This window comes from Rhinolophus sinicus, linkage group LG09 (assembly GCF_036562045.2).
Source record: "Rhinolophus sinicus isolate RSC01 linkage group LG09, ASM3656204v1, whole genome shotgun sequence".
Taxonomy (NCBI): Eukaryota; Metazoa; Chordata; class Mammalia; order Chiroptera; family Rhinolophidae; genus Rhinolophus; species Rhinolophus sinicus.
Window position 1 is genome coordinate 106,338,164 of NC_133758.1, and position 22,324 is coordinate 106,360,487.

Here is a 22,324-nt window from a genome sequence, read left to right on the forward strand (position 1 = left end):
CAAAGACCAGGGGGGCTGAGCCTCTAACTCAGAGGCCTCGGAAAGCCAGCAGGCTGGCAGTAGGCCTCGAGCACAGCCGGTGGGGAGCAGGTCAGCTCTGCATACGCTTGCAGATGTCCAGGACGATGTCAGAGACCCCACCCTGACCCTGGGCTGTTATGACCTTCCAGAGAAGAGCAAACACCATCACTACACGCCGGAGTGGCTTGGTTTACAGCTGTCTGTCTCCTAATGTCTACAGTCTGAAGGGCACAATAACCACAAGCAGGGACAAGACTAAAGCGGCCTCCGGGGACTGCAGAGCGAGGTCGGCTCAATACGAAAAAGCAAGTTCGTATAGTTGATGCAAATGCAAACTTGAAAGGGAGCTTTTTCCTGACAGTTGCTTTTTCAATAGTCATAAATTAACAGGGACAGCGTTCACTCACACACCCATACACCCAGCCTTATAAACATTAATAAGCACCTAACACGTGCTTGATCCTTGATAGGCACTGGGGCAAAAAAATACACAAATAAATAAGGCAGTCGCCACCCGTGAAAAAGCCACCTATCAATAGGTAAAAGGGTTTATAAGCAAATTGTTATAAGTCAATATTAATTCTACCTGGATGATTTGGAGAAACTTCAAAAAGAAATTAGCCAGGGGGAGAAAAGGGTAAGGAGTGATTCAGCCAGAGTGATAGAAGCAAGAAAGTTCAAGGGCTACTCAGTGGACACTGAGCCCGTTCTTGGGCTGCGGTAGTGCAGCTACCGAAATTGAGGTTGTAAAAGCAGGTAGATGTAGATTATATTTCATCTAAGATGCCACTGATTATAAAGTGAACTATTATTTCATGAACAACCAAGAAAAAAACACTGCTAATTCAATTATAATACACCACTGATTGCGAAACATTCCTATTTCATAGGAGCCAAAATGCAAGGCACTGTCTCTCTCAGAATGGATAAAATACGGTAATTCTCCAATGAAGAAAAGTAAAACATTAGAAAACGAATATATTTTTAAAAGATCAATATCAAGCAAATACGGATATAATTTTTTCTCATCAAAATAGTAAAGCATTAATGTTAGCATTAGCAAGAGCATAGCGAAATGGCAAAGTCATTACTGGAAGTATAAAATAATAGTACCTTTCCGGAAATCACTTTGACAATAATGTATCAAGAACGTAAACACACATATAGACATTCTTTGAGCCAGTAATCCTAACTACAGGAATCTGTTCTAAATCCATAGAAAGATTTACATACTAGAATGTAAGGTTATTGTAATAATAAAAATACACGCTATATTAATGGCAAATTATCATTGAATATACAGTTGGCCCTCGAACAACGCAGGGGTTAGGGGAGCTGATGTCCTGTGCAGTCGAAAACCCACATGTAGCTATAGTATAAATGAATCGTGGTATAATCATGAAATGTTAGTCAATCACTAAAATTTAAAAATATGTATTTAATAGCATGGGGGAAATCTCATAATGTAATGGTAAACTTTAAAAGGGAGGAAACAAGACTCCATGTAGAATATAATTCCAATCTAGGGAAAAAAGTACCCAATAATGACTGGAAGGAAAGGTAATCTTGCTTAGCTTGGAGTGGTAGCACTATTGGCAAAATTTTTCCTTCTTATAATTTTTATTTTTCGTTTCTTTCTACTATGTTTACATTGACCTCTTATAATCGCTCCTTTCCCCCAAACAAGTGTGTTTTTTTCCAAGTTCTACTTGGAAAAATTAAATTGTGGTAGAGAATGTAAGCCTATACATAGAGACAGGATGAGCAACAAGTGCCTCTCATATTAAATAATGATTATACAGAACCATCATGAACGCTTCAATTTTCTGCTAAATGTTAGATGGGACCCAGTACAGAACATGTATGACTTCCATATTTCTCAATGGTAGAGACTAGCTATGAGCACCCTCCATGGGTCAGAACGATGCTAAATTTATCAGCATTATTTCTAATCCCTATCATCACACAGACAGATGAGAAAACAGCTCCAAGAAACTGAATAAGTGTAATGAGCTTGCACAATATGCACACAACAGAGATGGGATTTGAACCCACGTCCTTCTCTCACTAAAGGCTCACAATTCTTTCTCTGACACCATCTGTCTCTCAGAGAAATACGTCAATTATGTGCAGACCAGATGAACATTAAGCAAGGTCAAGATTCTATTCTTTCCATCAGCAAGCAGTGAACCAAATATGGATATATTATGCCCATTCTTGAAGGAACTTTACAAATGTGGACGATAGAGGCTCTCTGATAATGTGGAGTAGACTAGGTAAATAAGGAGCCAGATTCTCAGTTTACCAACTGTTCTTTCTGATGTCTGTGGTCGCTAAGGTCATGGAGCAATGTTGCTTACCCACCTGGCAATGTAAGGCGAGCTGTGGAGCCAGCGCTTGGGGCTGGTGAGCTGTGAGAATGCTTCTTGGTACCTGTAAAGAGGAAAAAGAGCATAAGAAAAAGTAGGATTGTGGACAGACTTCTCAGACAGGCAAATGCTCATCGGAAACATTAACAAGTGAGCCAAATGTTTTGGTCTGGAAACATTTAGAAGAAGGTTGGGTGAGGTTGTGATAGCAGTGCGTACTGCATGGTCCAAAAAGCCAGGAGCACAGCCTTTCCCTCTGTGCGCTGGGCCATTCTGTCTTCCGGTTGGTAGGTCGGGAACCCACACACCACTGAGCCGGGCTGCACCTTACAATCATCAGGAAGCTTTCTAAATATGCAGTTGCCTGAGTGCCACCCCCAGAGATTCTGCTTTCATTTGTACTAGGGGGAGAGCTCCAGCATCAGTACTTCTAATGGGCATCCAGGGTAAAGAACTACTGCTGTGGAAGGGAAAGTTCTGGATTTAGAACCAAGGAATAGGGGTTTGTCCCTATAGCTTTTACTCATTATTGGACCTCTAATATATTCACTTGCTTTCTTTGAAGCTCAGGTCTTCATCTGCAGAATAAGGAAGTAACAACTATATCAAAGTGTTCTGGTGAGAATTAAAGGAACCAAGGTGGGTGAGAATGCTCAGGAATTGTAGGCGACTACACGGCTGCTAGGGACTGGGGGGCTCTGCGTACCCCACATCCGGCAACAAAATTCCCGTTAAGAAAGAAATTATCTTTTTCCATATAAACAGTTTAGTGGGCCCAGAAGGAATGAAAAGGCAGCCCCCTTTTCAGGAAGGAGAGGGCAAAATGGAGGGATGGCGGAATGGTTCTGCAAAAGAACATTTGTGGGTGTGCGTGTAATATACACACACATATATACATATTTTACTTTATATATACACACATAGACATGCATATATATACATGTATATTTTACATATAAATACAAAGGTTTATCTGTTCATTCATTTCTTCATTCTGCCATCCAGAGTGGAGCTAAAGAGGCCCAGAAGCCAGAATCCAGCAACCTGACAGATGCCTGGAGTCTGAGCTGGCAGAAACGCAGAGACAATTCTTATGCAGAAGATTTACGTGATTCAATGTGAAGCGATTTCTGTAACAAGTCCCCAGAACCTACCCAAACTTTTCATGAAGTCTACTTTCCATGCAGAATCCTCGTGTGAGTGGAGGTTGTGTTAACTGGGAAAACTCTGCCTGCGTCAACACAGCCGTGGGGAAAGACCACAAGATGACGCAGCAACTGACCAACATCAGGGGAAGCAGGAACTTGGGGTTGGAGACGAGTGGGTAAGGTTTCCCTCCCCAGAATCCCTGGTGAGATGTGGAGAAATGCACTGGGATGGTGTCGGAGACTGTTTCATCTTAGTCTTAAAGAGCAGGGTACTACTGTTAACACTCTGTGTCATTGTTAATTATTATTACCATCATTGGCACTAGTAGTAGTACCAGTCATAGCATTAATAGCAGTAGTAATAGTAAAAATAAAAAGCATAAAATTACTCGAAATACCTCAGACCCACCAAATTGTTAATGTGCGTGGGGTGGGGGAAGCTGGACACAACTTTATGTCTCCCTTTTCCAGGTCTCATGGATGCTTTGAATGTCAGAGTTGGCAAGGAGCTCAGAGGGCCCACACATGGCTGTGACTGTCATTCAGAATCCCCTGAGGTGATTTTTATAAATATGGCTTCCACTGCCCTTTCCTGAAGTGGAATCTCTAAGGAATAGAGCCAGAAGCTTACATGTCAACAAGTTCTCCAGGTGAGTCTAATGGTCATTGGTCAAATGAGGTGCCTTGGACACCCGAGGTAAAAGATTTACCCAAAGTGATATTAGGCAGATGAAAAAGTAATTGCAGTTTAAAAGGTTAAAAAAAAATGGCAAAAACGCAATTACTTTTGCACCAACATAATACTTTGGTTGGGGGCCGGGATTGTCTCATCACACAACTCAAGGGGGTGTCATTCACACTGTATCCTACACAAAGAATGGTGCCGCAAGTTGGTCCTGATCAAAGGCACTACCAGCATGCAAATCCATGCCTCTGACCTTGTCCAGAGCCACTTCTGAGCCACCAGAAATGCCTCTGTGTCTCACGGGATCTGCCTCCACAATGGGGACACCAAGACTTTTTACTTGTCCCAGTATCCCTTTGGGATAGTTTCTCAAGGTCATGGTGCTATGTGGGCCACATAATTCTTTGTTGTAAAGGCTGTCCTGTGCATAGTACGGTGTTTAGCAGCAGCTACTCATTAGGTGTCAAAAGATCTTCCCCTGTTGTGATCATCAAAAATGTCCTCCAGACAAAAGCAAATGTCCCCTAGGAACAAAACTGTCTTCAGTTAAGAACCATTGCTTTAGGACGAAGGCAGAGTTTAGGTTTGTTGTTCAGAGCAGTGAGTCCTAATTTGACTGCAGGTCATTAATAATAGTCACTGTCACACATCAAGTAGTTACTATGTTCTAGGCACCGTATTAGCTGAGGTTAATTAAACATACCTTAGTTATCTTTTCTGATACTCTCAGATGATAAAATGACTCTCATTTTACAGAATTTGAAAACAAAGGGGGTTTAAGTAATTAGCACAAAGTTATTGAGTGTTGGGGGAAAAATTTAAGCCAAGATCCTTCCGAGTTCAAACCTAGAGAAATTTTTCCCAATGACTCTTGCTGTTTCTTGATCAATCCATTATCTAGGTTTTCTTTAAGTGTTGTCTTCCAAAATTTGCTTAAGGCTAAGAAAAATGTTGAACAATAACTTCAACAAAAAGGAAAAACAAAACCAGATTCCCAGACCTGACCAAGTGCCAGGGAGTCAGCATGGAGGGGTGGAGGGGGAAGAGGGGCTGGGTGTCTCCCAAGGGTCCCAGGTGATTCTGATCTTCAGGCTTGGGAAACCTGTGTGATACAAATTTCCTTCCTCTTGTCTAACTCTTGGGAAGTATGACATCTGGCTCCTTTGTCGAAAATCACTTGCCCATACATATGTGGGTTTATTTCTGGGTTCTCAATTCCGTTTCTCTGGTCTGTGCGTCTGTTTTTCTGCCAATACCATGCTGTTTTGATTACAGTTGCTTTGTGGTACAATTTGAAGTCAGGGAGTGTGATATCTCTTGCCTTGTTCTTTTTCCTCAGGATTGCTTTGGCTATGCGGGGTCTTTTGTGATCTCATACAAATATGAAGATTTTTTTTGGTTCTATTTCTTTAAAAAAATTCCATTGGGATTTTGATGGGGATTCCATTCATTCTGTATATTGCTTTGGGTAATCGGACCATTTTACCTATGTTGAGTCTTCCAGTCCATGAACACAGAATACCTTTCTACTTCTTTGTCTTCTTCAATGTCATTTAATAATGTCTTGTAGTTCTCAGTGTCATTGACAATATAGGGGAATCTTGAGATTATCATGCTAAGCAAAATAAGTCAGCCAGAAAAAGTCGAGAACCATATGATTTCTCTCATATGTGGGATGCAACAAACAAGACAAACAAAAACTCATAGATACAGACAACAGTTTAGTGGTTACCAGAGATTAAGGAGGGGGCTTGAGGAGGTAGAAAAGGCTAAAAAGAGTCAAATAAAGGGGGTCCTAAAAATATATGGCATCTGCTTTCCCAGGATACTCTCGTGAAGTTGAGAGAGCAAACATAATATTGCCTATGTGAACACTTGAAAACTGTCAAAGCACTAAACAACTACAAGCTTTCAATGTTATTACCTAGAAACATTCACTATTGCAAGGTTATTCTATGGAAATGCTTGGTGCATTTCTTGTTTTTAATCACCTACTATGATCTTCCAAAACCCTGCAGTTTGGTGGCTTTTACTTAGGACAGCTTTTCATTCCCTTGGTATCTTCTTTGCAGACTCTGAGTGAAATAGGACCTTCTGAGGGCGTCGGGTCAGTGAAACAGCAGACCTATAAGCCATCTAGAAATGTCATGATTTTCTCTGTATGCTTGATGACAAGCCCATATATCAGGAAAGGGGAGAAACCACCCGCACTTCTCCTAATCGTGAGTCATAAACTGGTAGCCGGTGGAGACGCATAAAATAAACCTGTTTGTAATTTCTCCAGACCTCCAGACGGCACCATGGACTACTGGGGGTGATTACATTTTGAGTCAGCCTCCCACTGGCTCCCCATTAACTGAGGTTGTGCTCCTGAAAACCATTTTCCACTCTGCAGTCACCAAATTACCTATTACGTTACTCAAAGTCCGTTCGTGGGAATAATGCTCAACTTATCTCAGTTCCAGTTTCTAAAACCCTTCAGTTCTCCCTTGCTCCACTCCCAGGGAAAACATCAGAAACGGAGCTAGGAGACCCACCTCCAGATTAGATTCCCAACTACTCCCCTGCTCCACGCCGACAGACGGCCTTGGGACACAGAGAACTCGCCGCTCTGGGACTTAGCGTAGAAATGTCGCCCCATGAGTGACTCAGAATTCACTCCGTCAGTGCTTTTTGATCCTGGCTACACATTAGGAGCATCTGGGGAGTTTTAAAGAAATTATGTCGATACCCAGGCCCTTCCTCCAGAATTGCTGTTTTTAATTGGTCTGGGTAGGGCCCAGGCATGAGCATTTTAAGAATTCCAGGATAAGCCTGGTCTGCAGCCATGAGTGAGAAGCATTCAGTAAATAACCATTCTGTCAGCCATCAGGGGAAACATTTTTTCTTCTGAACGAATGGCTTCTTTTCGTTTTTATTCAGGTTTCCAAGAAACTCAGATCCAATTTACGCCTTAATGCTGGGAATGGGGAGGGCTATCAGCCTGCGTGCCTGCATACTAACATGTGCCCGGGTTTGCTTTAGCCACACTAGCTCTACTTTCCACCTCTGGTTTTATTCTGCTTTCTTAACTCTTTAAAAAAAACAAAGCAAAAACACATGGATTAAATTCCTCTGACTTTAGAATTCTGAAATGTTTTATAAATGAGGTCAGTAAAATGAAAACACGAATAAACGACTCCATCATTGCGTCAGCTAACCTTCATTATCCTCATCCATAAAAATTAAAAACGTGACTTTCAGGATGGAACTGTGAGGGCCGAGTAAGAGTACACGTGTAAAACTGCTCAGTAAACCGTGCAGTGCAATGTAGTGCTTGTTATTAGTAGATATTCAAAAGAAATGTGTGTGTGTGTGTGTGTGTGTGTGTGTGTGTGTAGGGTGACTAGTACGTCATCATTGGGAGAAAAGCATTTTAAGGTCACAAATTACATCGGGCTTGACCCAGAGCATCTGAATGTCCAAAGAGTAAACAACCTAATCAGTCAGCTTGGGGCAGAAATGTCATCACCACAGCTGGCGAGAATGGAAAGTATCTGTTGACAAACGAATAGCTTTCAGATATTTCAAATGAATGTCCTTGGCTGGTCCAGCTAAAGGGCAATAAATCCAGTTCATTGGGAGTCTGGAGAAGGGGACGGTGATGGAAGTGACAACCAAGGCTGACCGCTTTGGGGCACATACACACACACGCCCAAGACTCAGGACGTGAGGTTAGTACTAAACCCCAGTGATTTGCAGCTTGACCTCCAACAAATAATTTCCCTTCTGCCAAATGAGGTGAGCGCGGCCAAGCACAAGCCTGCTGGGAAGGGGTGATTTAAGAGCCCCTGAGACCATGTGTCATCATTAGTAATAGTCCAACAACAGCCATGTTGTTATAACACAAGCAGATCCCACGGGCAGAGGTGGATGCTGAAACACTGAAGTAGGAAAAGGGTCCGTCAACCGGTCGGGCCCTTTCGATCCCTCTCTTTTAGCACACTGCAGTGTCTGCCTGCCTGACGGCTACAACCTCTGATGGCTGTTGCTAAGCGCCTCGACTACATTCCATTTGGGGTGTGGCGGACATCAACAAGCCGTTGCCTGATGCCTCAGAAAAAGTATCATTTTTGTCCCTTTACAGCCTTGACAAAAGAGCACCAAGAGAAGTCCACGTCCTGCTTAGTGCTGTGGAATCGCTGGAAGTGTGGAGGGTTTAGAACGTGTCTCCTTCCCCAGGAGCTGCTTTCCAGTAATATATAAATTAGAGCGGCATATTTAGAGCGCTGAGCAACATTTTTGCTCCACAATACAACTACCTCGGTACGATGCTTGCTTTCGTGTGGCTTGACCTCTGTTTGTCACAAAGAACAATGACCAGAAACACAAAAATTATTCAGACGTGCAACCCTACATGCTGCTTAACTAGGGCTGTTTCAATATTTGAATATGCTTTGGAATTAGGCATATGAATGAAGAGCCTGAAAAAAATGTTCACAACTTCGGACCCCGTAATTGCACACCTAAGAATTTTTCCAATGGAGCTATTCAGAAATTCAACAAAGCCTTACGTACAAAGAGCTCCACTGCTACATTATTTGCAACTGTAAAAAATAAAATGAAAGTGTGTAACTTAACTGTCCAACAGAGAGGTGGTTAAGTAAACTGTGCTAAAGCCACAAAATGAAATATGAGGTTGCTACTAAAATTACATTAATAGTTTGTTTTGTAAATGGGACAATGCTTACAATCTAATGTTATGTGAAAAAAAAAACAACGTAATACAAAATTAAATATCCTATACTGTATGCCCTCTACTGTGTAAAAATGCATAGCAAAAGGTCATAAGGGAATACAGTAAAGAATTGTCAGTGAATGAATAATCATTAGGTGGGGTATTATAAGTGATTTTAATGTTATCATGCTTCTCTGTAGTTTCCAAAATGAGTAAGTTCTGCTTTTGCTTTCAGAAAAAAAAAGAAATTGAAAAAAAAAACAAAAACAAACAAACAAACAAAAAAAACAATCAACATGTTCCAATGGGTGGCAAGCACAGCCCCCTTGACAGAGTAATAATCCAGTGGAGTTACCACACAGGACCATACACAGAGGTGGCCCAGGTAGGAGGTAATATTTGTATAATATGCATCATCACCACTAGGGGAGTCCCTATTAGTGGTGGTTCTGAAGGAGGCAGGCTGAGTGTCACCCACCACTTTTGTGCCCACAAACAGGGGTAATCACTCTTCCCGTCAGACTCCTTGTGTTCATGGCTAAAGAGAAAGAAAATATTGCCAGGTAGCTCTTTCACGAAAAAGAGAAAGAAAAAATGTTTGGAATTCGAAAACTAGCATCGCAGGACTATAAAACCATAATATCATGGTACCCAGAAGAAAATTGAACATATGGAAGCCAGCCTAATTTCACGAATGCCTACATTTCTTATGCCTCCAAGGAGCTTCTGATAACCCATCCACCTCAAAAAAGAATATATGAGAAGTGATACACTGTGTATATCTCCCAGTGTGAAGGCAAAAGCATTTGGTATGGGTATTACGTGGTGTTTGGAGGAATACAAAAGAGATAGGGGGTTGAGCAAGTTTGGACAGCCTCATATCTGGGACAGAACATAGACAACAATGAAAAGCATTACAAGAAATAAACAGCCTCTTCATTTTTCAAATTCCAATCCAGAGGTTAATTCATTGTTTTTATTTGGTAATCAGCAAAACATACAAGTAGGTATTCATTACTGGTTGCTGGGGAAAATTATACATTGAGGAACTGTTAGACTCATCTGTGCAATAAAGATTTACAATGAACACATAATTTATTGAGAGCAGTTTAGCATATTCTGTTTTACATGAATCCCTATGATTTATGCGCTTGCATTTGGAAATGTGATGTTACGGTATTTGAATAGTTTGTTTTAGTACAAACCAGCATCTAGGGAACAAAACATTCTTCTTTAGAATGAATGTCCATTCTCTTGCCCTTTGATACACAAATGCAAATTGAAACCTGCATTTTATCTACTTGAAACATATTTCACATCATGGAAGTACCTTCTATCACTGCCATAAAATACAGACAAGTCCATTATACCATCGTCCCTGGTAGAACAGAATTCTCAGAACATAGCCAGAAATCCCTTCCTTAGTCCTCCAAAGGACTATTTACTTGGTGTAATTTCGATTGAGCTTTGAGGTTTGGGTTCTGCTTGCCTCCTCCTTTTGAGTCTTGTTAAACATTCTTGATATTAATCCAGACATCTCCCACAAATCCAGCTGAACAGCAGCAAAATCTAAGTCTGAGGAGATGAGCTGAGTTATCCATTCACATATGGCCAGTGCCCTTATTAGGAAAGAGTCTGCACAGCCATGGTGAGAGCACAGCATCCTAAAGACAAAAACCTTGTAACAGCAAAAACTCTCCTCTACCCAGAGGGAGGACAGATAATGACAGCATTGTATCAACCTCCAAGTGACTCACCTTGGTTGAGGTTATTGATTTCCCATGAAGATTTCCCTTTCCCTGCTTTCTTTCCCCAATCTATTCCATCCACCCCAACAACGCCGACTCCACCCTTGGCACCCAACACTTCCTCATGTGGATTACACTGGAACAAGATGCTTTTGGTTTTTTCCATCATTTTGTGTTTCCATGTGCTAAAATGATACGACAAGCAGAATGGCTTGCCTGGACAGAGGCAAAAAATAGGAATCTGCGAAAGGTACAAAAATGAGAAGAAAAAAGAAAAAGGTAACAGAAAGGGTATGAAAAAGGGGACTTTTAAATTAGGTGGGGGAAGAATCTGGCTGTACAGTGGGCACCAGAGCTGATAAAAACCTAACCGAGCTCTACAAATGAAAATAGCAAGTATTTTTAAAAAACTTTTTATAGCATATAAAATCGTATAAAAATATCATCAAAGCAAGGAAAAAGGAAAATGTATACTCTACAGTTCTAGCTCAAGAATCAGTTACTGGACAACACCTATGCTTTTTACTATAAATCTATGTGTGACGAAATTTCTGTACCATCACACATGTACCACCCACTCAAACACAAGGACGCTAGTACACAAATCCCTACTCTAAGATAGCTCATGAGAGAGAAGCGAATAATATATACAACAATGTGCCTTCAGGGTGATGTAGAAGCCATTCCAGAGCTACTGGGTTTTCACGGGCTTTAGTTTGAATGAGTTATCCTGCACTGTGACATAAATGAGAAATGCTTCTGCAGGTTCAGAAGCCAGTTCCTATCAAGATACATGGGTGAAGTTCGGGAATCATGGCTGAAGCCGACCAAAGTTCGGAGCCTCCACGATGGCACTGACTGGCCTGCTGCAGCCAGAATTTACCCCCAGAGATGGTGAGGTCTCCCCTAGGGAGACGAGTCAGGGAGCCCGGAGTGGCTGAAAGGGCCCACATACCACCCATCGCTTCTCCTGGTTCAGTGGACGGCAGTCTAGACTGGGTCCAAGTTCACTGAGTGAAGCCAGCCATTGCCAGTGTGAGTCCACTTCCAGTTGGAAACAGAAGCCAGAATATATGTAAATTCACATATGTCTGCCAATATTTTGAAGAAAAACAAGCAAGGTAGGGGGCATTAGTTAAAATAATTAGGAATTAATCATCTTTAAATTGGCTTTCACGAATCTTTAAGCCCAACTTTCCCACTGCACCCCACGGTTGCTTAATGTAAAAACAAAATATTCTTTCGATGAAACAACCTTGCTTACTGCAGACTTTTCTGGAGGAGCATCCAGTCTTTTACAAATGTCCAGTGGGAACATTCAGAGGCCTACTTCCCATTTTGCTAAGCTCCCTGGACCCAAATTCACTTAGCGGATGAACTCTGTCTAATGTCCTAGATGGCTCCATCACTATGCGAATTCCAGCGTAACCTCCGTGCCCATCAGTGTCTGTGATGAGAGGAAACCTTAACTGAAAGCTGATCTTCACAAGTAACGTGTCTCTTGGTTCTCACAAGGATACTTCCTCGCAATAGTGTGCTGTTCATAACAATTTTTTCATTAAGTTCATTTTTCTAAGTGATAATGAGGCCTTTAATCATGGAATTACAAGGATAACTTTCCATTTATTCACACACAACGTCCAATAAAACATCACGACGGCAACATAATGTTCTTTAACATCCAGTTTACTGTGGTTCAGCACTATATTGGCCATCGTATTGGAAGAGCAAACCTGGGCAATAATTCCCCACGCTGCACGGATAGAATCACCTATTTGCTCCACGGAGTCCATTTTGGATTTCAAATGTTTCAACTCGGGTTATAAATAAATCCACTGGTTTTCATATAGAGTGGTGTCATCATCCCTTCTGGAAGAGCATTTTCAGATGAATCCAGTTTGGTGTTTTGGGGGTTTGTTTTTGTTTTGCTTAAATCCAAAAGCCATAGAGAAGTTTTTAATGTTTCATAAACTGAGCTCTGACAATTTTTCCCCAACTAGCCGCAATTTCTCATCCCTTATGGAAAGCGACTTGTGTCCCTAGGGTGTATCTGCATGTATGTGGAACATAAGCCTTTTGTGATATGCTTGGCCTATAAAAGGTGTTGAGGAAGTCTTCAGGTAAATTTGAACTTGGTTGGCTCTCACAGTGGGTGGTGGAATTCAGCTGGACAGTTCTGCACATTTTCTGAATGCTGAGTGGGTGCCAGGCACCAGGGTGGGCCACTGCAATTCCTGCTGGAATGGGTGGGGATCTTGGAATTAGAACGAAGTTTCCAACGGGAAAAAATAGAGTTGCCTAGATTCCCTAAGTCCCCTTTATTTGGGACATAATACTACATATATAGGCTTTTATCTCAGAATTTTCTCTCATTATGAGAAAAAGATTTTGTGCTTTTTTTTTTTCTTTTGTTTCCCCCCATACTCCATGGAGAGTGTTATGAAGTAATTTCTATCATGTAAACCTCTGCTCAAAGGTTAAGTATAGAAGAAAATATATATTCTTCCCCTATCTATCTATCTATCTATCTATCTATCTATCTATCTATCTATCTATCATCTATCAATCATCTATCTATCTATCTACTAGCTAGCTAAAGAAAAGTGACCCATGACAGAAGCAATAGTAAAAGATTAATATCCTTACTCCCAAAATATGGATTACAAAATTAGTCATTATCCTTTTGTCTGCTCCCTGTCTCACATCCTGTGATAATGTTGCTCTTTACTTTTTACTTTTCACATTTACTGAAGGATGGTTCCAGGCGGAAAATATAATGGCTTTAATTCTGCAAATGAAATGAACAGGTGCACTAGATTATTCTTTGGCTCTTAGATGTTTAGATATCATCTTATTGTTTAAGATGATAGGTCCTTAATGGGATCCTGTCAGACGGTTCTAATAGTTTTTAAAAGCTCCAAGAATGAAATGGACAGTGGAAGAAAACCCATTTGAATATAATGGGTTAGACATGAGTCTCTTGTGTGTTGCCATAAGCTATTAGGACTCAACCTAAGAAAGGTTGGTGTGAATAAAAGATGGAACATAGACCTCACTAAGGATGGGTGATTATGCCACTGAAACATACCACCTCAACAAACAGAGCTGTTTGGTGAAATGGGGACCCCAATTCAAGGGCCAACTCCATTTGTCACTTTCCACCCATGGACATGTAGAATTTGTGGATTGTCAGCAGTGGGGACATCCCTCCTGCTTTGTCCACATACCAGTTGAATCTTAATTCAGGTGTGTAAGCCCTTGCTTTCTATGTGACTATGTATCACGGAGTAAGAGGCCAGAATCCATGCAATGGAAGAATGTGTGTCCCATATTGCTGTTCAACTTGGAGGAAGCTGTGTCCAAGGAACAAAACCCCCACAGAAAATGAGCTAGACTTTTGGAAGCATTCTCCTTCCCGTCAATACTGACTTGGAATCATGATTTTAATGTTTTTATCAGCTCCAGTATCCATTCATAGCATAATCACACATTGTTTTGTATATTTTTTAAATAGATCATTGTGTATTTTTACTCAATGTGCCTTCAAAACATTTTTTTAAGAATTTAAAAAACAGAAGTTACATGGAGCTTTTATTTTTCCACACTGAGAGTTCCAAGTAGTGTTCTTTCTATACTGAGTGAAATTCTCTTCCCATTCTTTTTCAGCTAATTAATAACTTAAAGCAAATGAAAAACATTTTCATCTTTATTGGTACTAGACAAAATGGCTATATTCCTATTCGTTTTGGTGTCTTTTTTCCAAATAATGTTTAGTCTTGATTGTTAGAGTATAAAAGAAAAGCTATAGCAGGCTTTCTATTTTGACTGGCTACAAAGCTCTACATACAAAAATACAGAAGAGAAAGGAGGTAAAAGGTTCAGGTTCCAAGGTCGAGAACTGTCATGCACTGGATGTATTTCATTCCTACACAAAACCATGCCACCTCAAAGAGCACAGTTTGCAAACTGATGTCCCATGCATTGAATGTTGGTCAGAGGCAAGTTTTTGTTGACCAGCATGGTGTTTGTAAGTTTCTGAATTAGTTGCCAATATTTAAAAATTGGGGGAGGGTTTCTATACAATTTTAGTTATCTAGGACCCCGAGTCCTCCACAGCACCAGCAGCTGTCCCCTTCAGACGGCACACGCCCATTCCTCACCATCCCTACTGCTCCTTTCTGCCTCGCTGATACCAAGGGCCACTACGAACGGCCATTTATCACAACAATTCTGATATTGCACCACTTGCTTTACTCATGTACTTGACCTGCTATGCCCCTGATTTGAATCTGTGACCATCTTATTTACTGTGGTCAATGTCAGGAAAGGAGGGGCAGCCACAGAAAAACGTGTGTTAATACCAGGCAACATGGAAAGCTGACCACAGAACCCTGTCCACATATCCACATGTGACCGTGAGTTCAAAATGACAGAGTTCTCCAGATCTTTCTGTTGGGGAATACTTCAGCGAGGCATAAGCGTTGTAGATGACGTACATAGTCTCCTTCTTTCCGTCTGAAGAAAGACCAACGTTTTGCCTTAGTAATGAGAGGATTTTTTAAAAATGTTTGCTTTTGCGCTTTTTTAATGTAGAAATTAAATCTACAATGGGGGGTACACTTAAGCTTACCATCGGGCTCTCTCTTCCTGTTACTAATCACACTCCATCCCACATCCTTGTGACTTTCCCTTTCACAAATATTCCTTTGTAAACCACAACCGCATTTTCAGAATCCGTTTCACCCAAATCACATCATTTAGACCCATAAAATTACTTTACTAGCACTCCATTGGATCTCATTTTTGACTTGGTTTCAGGGGATGTATCCTTAGTCTCTTTCCATGCTACATCTACTATTCTTATTTTTAACTTGTACCATTAATCATCTCCTATCTGGTATTTCTAATGGCTTGCTAAAATGAAAAGAATTTTCTGAAACATCTCCCTGAAACAAATCCCCCTTAGCACTTCCCTGAATAGAAAGAAGAGTGATTAAGTCAAACCACAGATATCTAAAAGAAGAGGACCGCCTAGTGGTACAAATGTCAATAAGCACTTAATTATGGACGCTGGCCAATGGCATCACTGAGTTTCCCACCTGCACAGTATGGTCATCAGCAGAAACATTCAGGGTCATATTCATGAATGCACAGATAAATTAAGCATCAAATGAAGATCGCTACAGGACAATCTCCTTTTTTAATGAAACAAACAAAAAAAATTCACATCATATAAATGGAAAAAAAAGCAGGAGAATAATGTTTAAGTCTGAAAGGAAACTGGAGGAAAAGAATGTTCCTGACTCAGGAAAGGAACAACCAGAGACTGGAATCGTCATCTGAGTTGTGATGAAAGCCAGCAGGGCTGTATCCGCCGGTCAGCAGCCAGGGCAAAAATGACAACATTAAAGTGACAATAAAAAATGGTAATTACTGTGTGTGTGTGTGTGTGTGTGTGTGTGTGTGTGTGTGTGTGTGGCGTTTTCAGGCCTCTCTCAGCACATCCGGAAAGTCCATTCTCACCAGGCCAGATAGGTGCCCTGAAAGCCAAGGCATCAGCAAAGGATGTTGAGGATGTCCCTTCACGTTTTGTTTCTGTTTGTGTAAAAATCTGAAGTTGTTTTGTGTCCTCGGGGGATTCCCCCAGAGTTTTAAGACCTCAAACCATCTCCCCAAGAGTCATCTCCTGGTAAGAGATGGCACAGGAGAAGGCCAAATGTGGGGGGCTCGACTTGGAAAGTTGTACACCTTCCCCAGACATGGGTCTTTGTGGAAGAAGGAGAAGTAGGAGAATGAAGCAGCTCAGCTAAAATGATGCAAGACACTGGCAGCCTCTTTTATTGTATATGAGGTGTTTTTTACTCTTCTGAATCTGAAAAAAAGAAAAAGAAAAAGAAAAGTGTCAATGCTGCCTTCCCCCCCTCCCCTTCTCCACCCTCCAGGTCTGAGGAGAAGAAAATCTGATGGACCAAAAAAAAAAAACAAAACAAAACAAAAAAACAAAAAAAAAGAGGGGATCAAGTCAACATTTCAACGCTAGTCATTGCTGTCTCCTTTGTAACACAATCATTCTATTCATAAAAGGAAAATCTCAATGAAGAATTTTAAACACTGGTTACATTTGAAACCTTAATAGTTACTTGAAACTAGATAATCAAACATTCGGTCCATGCAATATAGATATTAAGATGTTATTTTGCAATCAAGATGACATTGACTGCCAGATCTAGTCAATGTGCCTCAGGGCTGAGCAATCAGATTCATCTAATCCCAACAATTTTCATACCAAAAGCAGTGTTCCTCTATAGAAATTCTTGCCTCATCCTTACAAGCTTCCCCAACATACTGAAAGCAAGCTGTGCCCAACTGAGTTCATCGTCCAGATGGGTAGATCGCTTGAATTCTCTACTGGACACAGAGTGAGGTGATGGAGTAAGAAGACACAGATGAAATAAAACTAAGTGAATGGAAATAGACAATATTGGGTTGTTTTCACTGACCTACTCTACAACATGTAACCTCAGTGGGCTTGGACATAATTTTTTAAAAGCAAACAAACAAACAAACAAACACCACTATCTTACTGCTTCCCGTAAGTGTTTCATGCCCTGCAAATCACCACGCCTTATAGTTAGAGGGGTTCCATCCTGTTTCATCCAAAGGGATAGGGAACTTTAAGAAGGATAACACCACCATCTACAGAGATATTGGGAGTCCTTACAGCACGAGGAAGTTTCCCATTCAACCTTAAAAACTAAGATACTCTCTTAATTCAGACTTAATTGAAATTAGGCAGCAAACAAATTGAGAGATAGGAGAGCCGTTTCTGATCTATCGTAACTATTGTCAATTCTCAGTTTCCAGCGGCCATGGATCCAGGCCTTTTTCCTCATTCCAGTCTTGTGTAGGTTTACCCTTCATTAGTACCTTCACCCATTTGGGAGCGATAAGATACAAAAGAAAACATTCCAACCAGTCACTTTCTCTGAGTGTAGCATTATCAGTGAGGGAAATTGCCAGTTGCCTCACTGGAACTTGCCAGTGAGGGAAAGGTGACTACCAGCTGAAATCAAGGACCGGAAATTTTCCATTGTTTCTGATTGTCCATGCATAGTTTGGTCCACACAGGAGTTACAAGACAGGCCTCGTCAGAGCCTTGGGCCTGTCATTAGCAGTTCAAGGTCCTATGTAGTAAGACTCCTTTCAGATGGTCCTCATAATAATAACCCCCTAAGACACGTCCCCAGGCCCTCGAATATAAAATTTCCTTTTGTTATGATGAAATAAGGTTGGTTTAATTTTTTAATAAATGACCAACTGGTTGGAGAAAGCTAGAGGCAGATACCTGGAGATGGCTGACGAGGACCACTGTGATACCCAGTGAACCTCAACTGGCCAACAGGGAAAGTGATGCACCCCCTCTTCCATGCAGCCTTAGTTAGCAGAGGCCTGCTGTCCAGACTGCTGGGTCCCAGAGATGGAAAGAGGGCCATCCAGGGTATTAATGGAACCCAAAGGCTCCTGAGAGATCTTCCTCCCTTTCTAGTCATTGCTTACGAGGGAGATGGTGGCGTGGCTGGCTATGAGCTCCACCCTCCCCTCCTCGGCCTCGGTTCAAGGGATGGAGGGAGGGAATTGGTCAAGAAGTAGAACGAAGGGGTCTATAAAGGAAGCCTGTATATTAAAGCTGTGTCTGTGTTCACTGTCATTAAGCAGGACCAAAAGAAAGAATAAGAGGCATATATTTTGCAGCTAGGTCTGTGACCTGAGTGACTGTCCTTGCCTTCCCGAACACGTGCACTTTCTAAAGTCACATGTTCATGAATCTCCCAGGGCACTTACGTGCTCTAAGGTGATTAGCATAAGAGCCGTCTGCAGGAAGACGCTCCATCCCAGACTCCTTGACTTGGAGGGGTGGGAGGGTGTCTTATGTATCTTTATAACTCTCCTTGCATGTAGTGCAAAGCCTGACACATAGCATATGCTCAACGAGTCATTACTTTTTAATTGAAAGGAAGTGAATTGAATAAGCAGGAGGGAAATGGGACAGATAAAGGCCTACTGATGAGTGGGAAGTGGCTCTCCACCCTTTTTCTAAACTTGACTTTCATTATATTAAAAAGAAAATCATAAGTACGTTGACTTTATATTTTATTCAATAGCAAGGTTTGATATGTCAAAAATGTGTATTTCCTAGGAAGAAAGAGCCCCACTATGTGGCTTTTTGTGGGGCCAATTTCCCAGAGGAAGAGTACCTGCTACGCAGACAGCTTTCACATGGTTCCTGAATCAGGCTTGCTCCTCTCCGCACTGCAAACTTCCTCCCCTGAACTTCAAATGTCCTGTAGTTGCTGTCTTGTGTTTTGGGGTTGTATACTTGTTTTCAACTTAAACTAAAATTGCAGAAACATTTTAAACTGAAATTGGGTAAGACTACAAAGTATATGAAAATGAGGACCTCAAGACAAAGTATAAGAAGCCTCCTGTATTTAACTGAGATACGTGACTTTTCCTGTTAAACCTGATCATTGTATTCCGTGAATGGCACACCTATGTGGGCTTTTTGGAAACCACAAAAAGTAGTTAAACTTACACACCTTTTTAAGGGTGATTGAAGGGCCGAAATGGAAAGTATCTTCACTCAACTTGGAATAATTCAGGAAATTATCTAAAGCAGTGCCATCCCCTTCGCCCTCCCCCTAACCTAAGACTCCTTACATCTCCCAAAGGGGCAGCCATGGGGGCTCTGAAGCCTGAAGTATAGAGCTGTATGTATTCACAGAAACGTATTTGCTCTAAGGGAATGAAGAACGTTTCAGTTACTTCATTTAAAGACATAGGAGATGGAGGGTTTCTTTACTCCACCCCTCCCGTGCTCCTACTGCAGGTAAGTGGAGATACTGCATAAAACCATTTAGTTTCGAGATAATTGTTTTAAGAGGAGGTTCAAAGTTTGAGTTACCATGATTTGACTCTAAAAATATGTTTATAGGTCATAATGTTTACTCCTAGATCACAAGTTAAGCATCTATCAGGCAGGCCTCATAAGAATCTGGCACTGTGCTTCAAAAAAAATAAAAAAATCTGTAAATACTTTTTTATTTTTCTTGGGTTTAATTTTTTTACAGCCCAACTAAACTATCACCCAAACTCAAAGGAGTAAGCTGACTTGTCTGAGTCCCAGAAACTCTTCCACAGCTGCCTCTCTACGAAGTCAGCTTTCTACAAAAACAGCCAAGTGATGTAAGCAACAGAAAGAGTTGCAAATGGCTAAATAGAACAAAAAAAGAAAAGAAAGAAAGAAAAAAAAAAACTAGGGAAGAATAAACGTGGTAAAACCAAACCTAATTTTAAATGTCTAGTAGAATTTCTGGTGGGGCTTATAGGTGGATCCTGGTTTTGTTTTGTTTTTTTTAATAATGAGGAAATACTGAACACAAACAAACATTATTTTAGAGATAGTTTTTAGGATTTATCCAAGCATAGACTTCACTGTTCTAGGTCATAAGTGCAAGACAGCTATTTTAAATGGTTATCACCAAATGCCCAAAAGTATGAATGCATGTTTTCTCCTTGCCCCAAACCATAGAAGATATGATTATAGTAGGATTATTTTAAATTAATTTTATTGTATATAATACCAATGCTACAGTCCTGCTAATGGCTGGCTGGCTGGCTGGCTGGCTGGCTGGATGGATGGATGGATAGATGGATGGATGAAATAGATAGGTGATAGATGACAGATGATAGATAGATGACAGAGTAGATTTGTGGGAATATAACTTTCTGAAACCTTGTCTATATCATCATCTCCTAAAATTTACCATTTGATTCAAATATACAGAATAAGAACAGTGCAAAGGGTGGTTCCCAGTTCCTTTGGTCTAACCCTTGGTCTCTTTCTTTGTCTTTCCTTTTGATCCGGGGCATTTCTGCTATCCCTGAGAATAATGATGGGGTCAAACTTTTATTCTCTAGTTTCGCTGCCTTTTCTCTTCCTTAATGTAGCATGGTCTTTTTTTTTCCAAACTTAAAATATGTGGACAACTGTCTCTGTTCTTCTGTCCCACACTGTGGCATTTTACTGCTACTAATCTCTGTATTAAGAACTAGAACTTGACCACCTAAGGCAACAATCAAATCAGTCAACTTTCAATTGCCCAGGGCCTGACCCCACTCTTAGCAGGTGTGTACAAGCAGGTATCAACAGCTCTTCCCCCTCCTCTGGTTCAGGTGTGGGTAGAGTTGTCTGCACACCAGAGTTTTATGTCTCATCAGTCATTGAATCTGCTGTTTTCGAAGCCAACAAGAAGCCAGAGACCATGGAGACTAAGGAAGTCCTTCGGAGAAAGTTAAGTGAGGCTGGGGTTTTAGACCCGACCCATTCTGACTGCTATTCATGTTTTGCTCATTTCTATTAGTTAAGGAAAAGCAATAAAAGATTCTAAATGAATGAAAGGATAAAAACAAAACAAACATTTTTTCTTATGTTTTCACTGTGGCTCCAGGGTATAGAATAAAAATAGCACATATTGTAGAGGGTTAATACTTATAAAATACAGATGTTGTTCCTTGGAAATCAGGCTGCCCTTTCGTGGAGAATGCTAAGAATAAATACAAGGGGGAAGCTCTGATACTCGCTTGATATTGCATTTTTAATAGCTCTACCAGCATGTGGGTGTCTAGAAGAGAAATGGCATTAACAATGAAGACATGACTAGCTCCTGGCTTTGGCACATATTTATGTCAAAGGCAGCTGTTATTTTGAAGAACTTTTTATAATGTTAATAGAGTTTCTTTTGACAAATGTATTGTTACTTGTGTTTCTCCAATCCCTTGCAAAGAATCTGACAAAATATATTTTTTTTCTAGGGGGAAAACAGATAAATATTTATTTCATGAATACTAAAAAGCTATTTTTTAATCCTGAACATCAGTATTAAGAAAAAAAAAGAAAAAAATCACATTTTCCCCAGTAGTTCCAAAATTGTAATCCTCTCTGTCAAACCAGTTCCTTTAAAAATACAATGGTACATTAAGAGTGTAACGAAATGTCTAGGAGATAGAGTGAAACAATGAAAGCTTATATACTAGTAATTGCAAGGGGAAAGTTGTTTAAAAAGATTAATTCTGTCATTAAGAAAGAGTACGTGGTATACTTTTATTTGACATTTCTACTATGCAGTTATTTTGTAAGAGACTGGAATCTAAACAGCTTTGTAAAAAGTACAGATTCACTTTAGAAGTTTTCTTTAGCACAACACAATTTAATTTTTTAAAACTGACCAATCTTACATCATATGTATGTGTGTGTATATATATATACGTATATATATGTGTATATATATATGTATGTATGTGTGTGTGTGTGTGTGTGTGTGTGTGTGTGTGTATGTATCTCTGTATCTCACATACACAACTTCAGGTGCTGTTTTGATATTATTAATATGAATTTCAATAACACAAAAATCTACAGGAGGATAATAGTAGTTGCGTGTGACCTTATTCCTTTATAAACCACCATGAGGATATATATTATATGCCTCCCTTAAAAAGCACTGAACCTAAAACTATATAAAAGATGTATTGGTTTTGAAACAGATGTTTATAACCAAAAGAGCTACCTATTCTGATTC

General features: G+C 40.5%; 1 protein-coding gene across 12 annotated transcripts in view; it reads right to left on the reverse strand.

Annotated features, from left to right (window-relative positions):
• Nucleotides 1–22,324, reverse strand: part of PDE1C (phosphodiesterase 1C) — a 485,518-nt gene that overhangs the window by 17,297 nt on the left and 445,897 nt on the right. For 9 of the 12 annotated variants that reach the window (XM_074340964.1, XM_074340965.1, XM_074340969.1 and 6 more), the window contains one exon: nt 2,386–2,454. In XM_074340964.1, the coding sequence (XP_074197065.1) occupies nt 2,386–2,454 (69 nt within the window). Of the gene's footprint in view, nt 1–2,385; nt 2,455–9,902; nt 16,561–22,324 lie in introns of those variants that run through there. The other 3 variants (XM_074340967.1, XM_074340968.1, XM_074340972.1) reach the window with 1 other exon arrangement.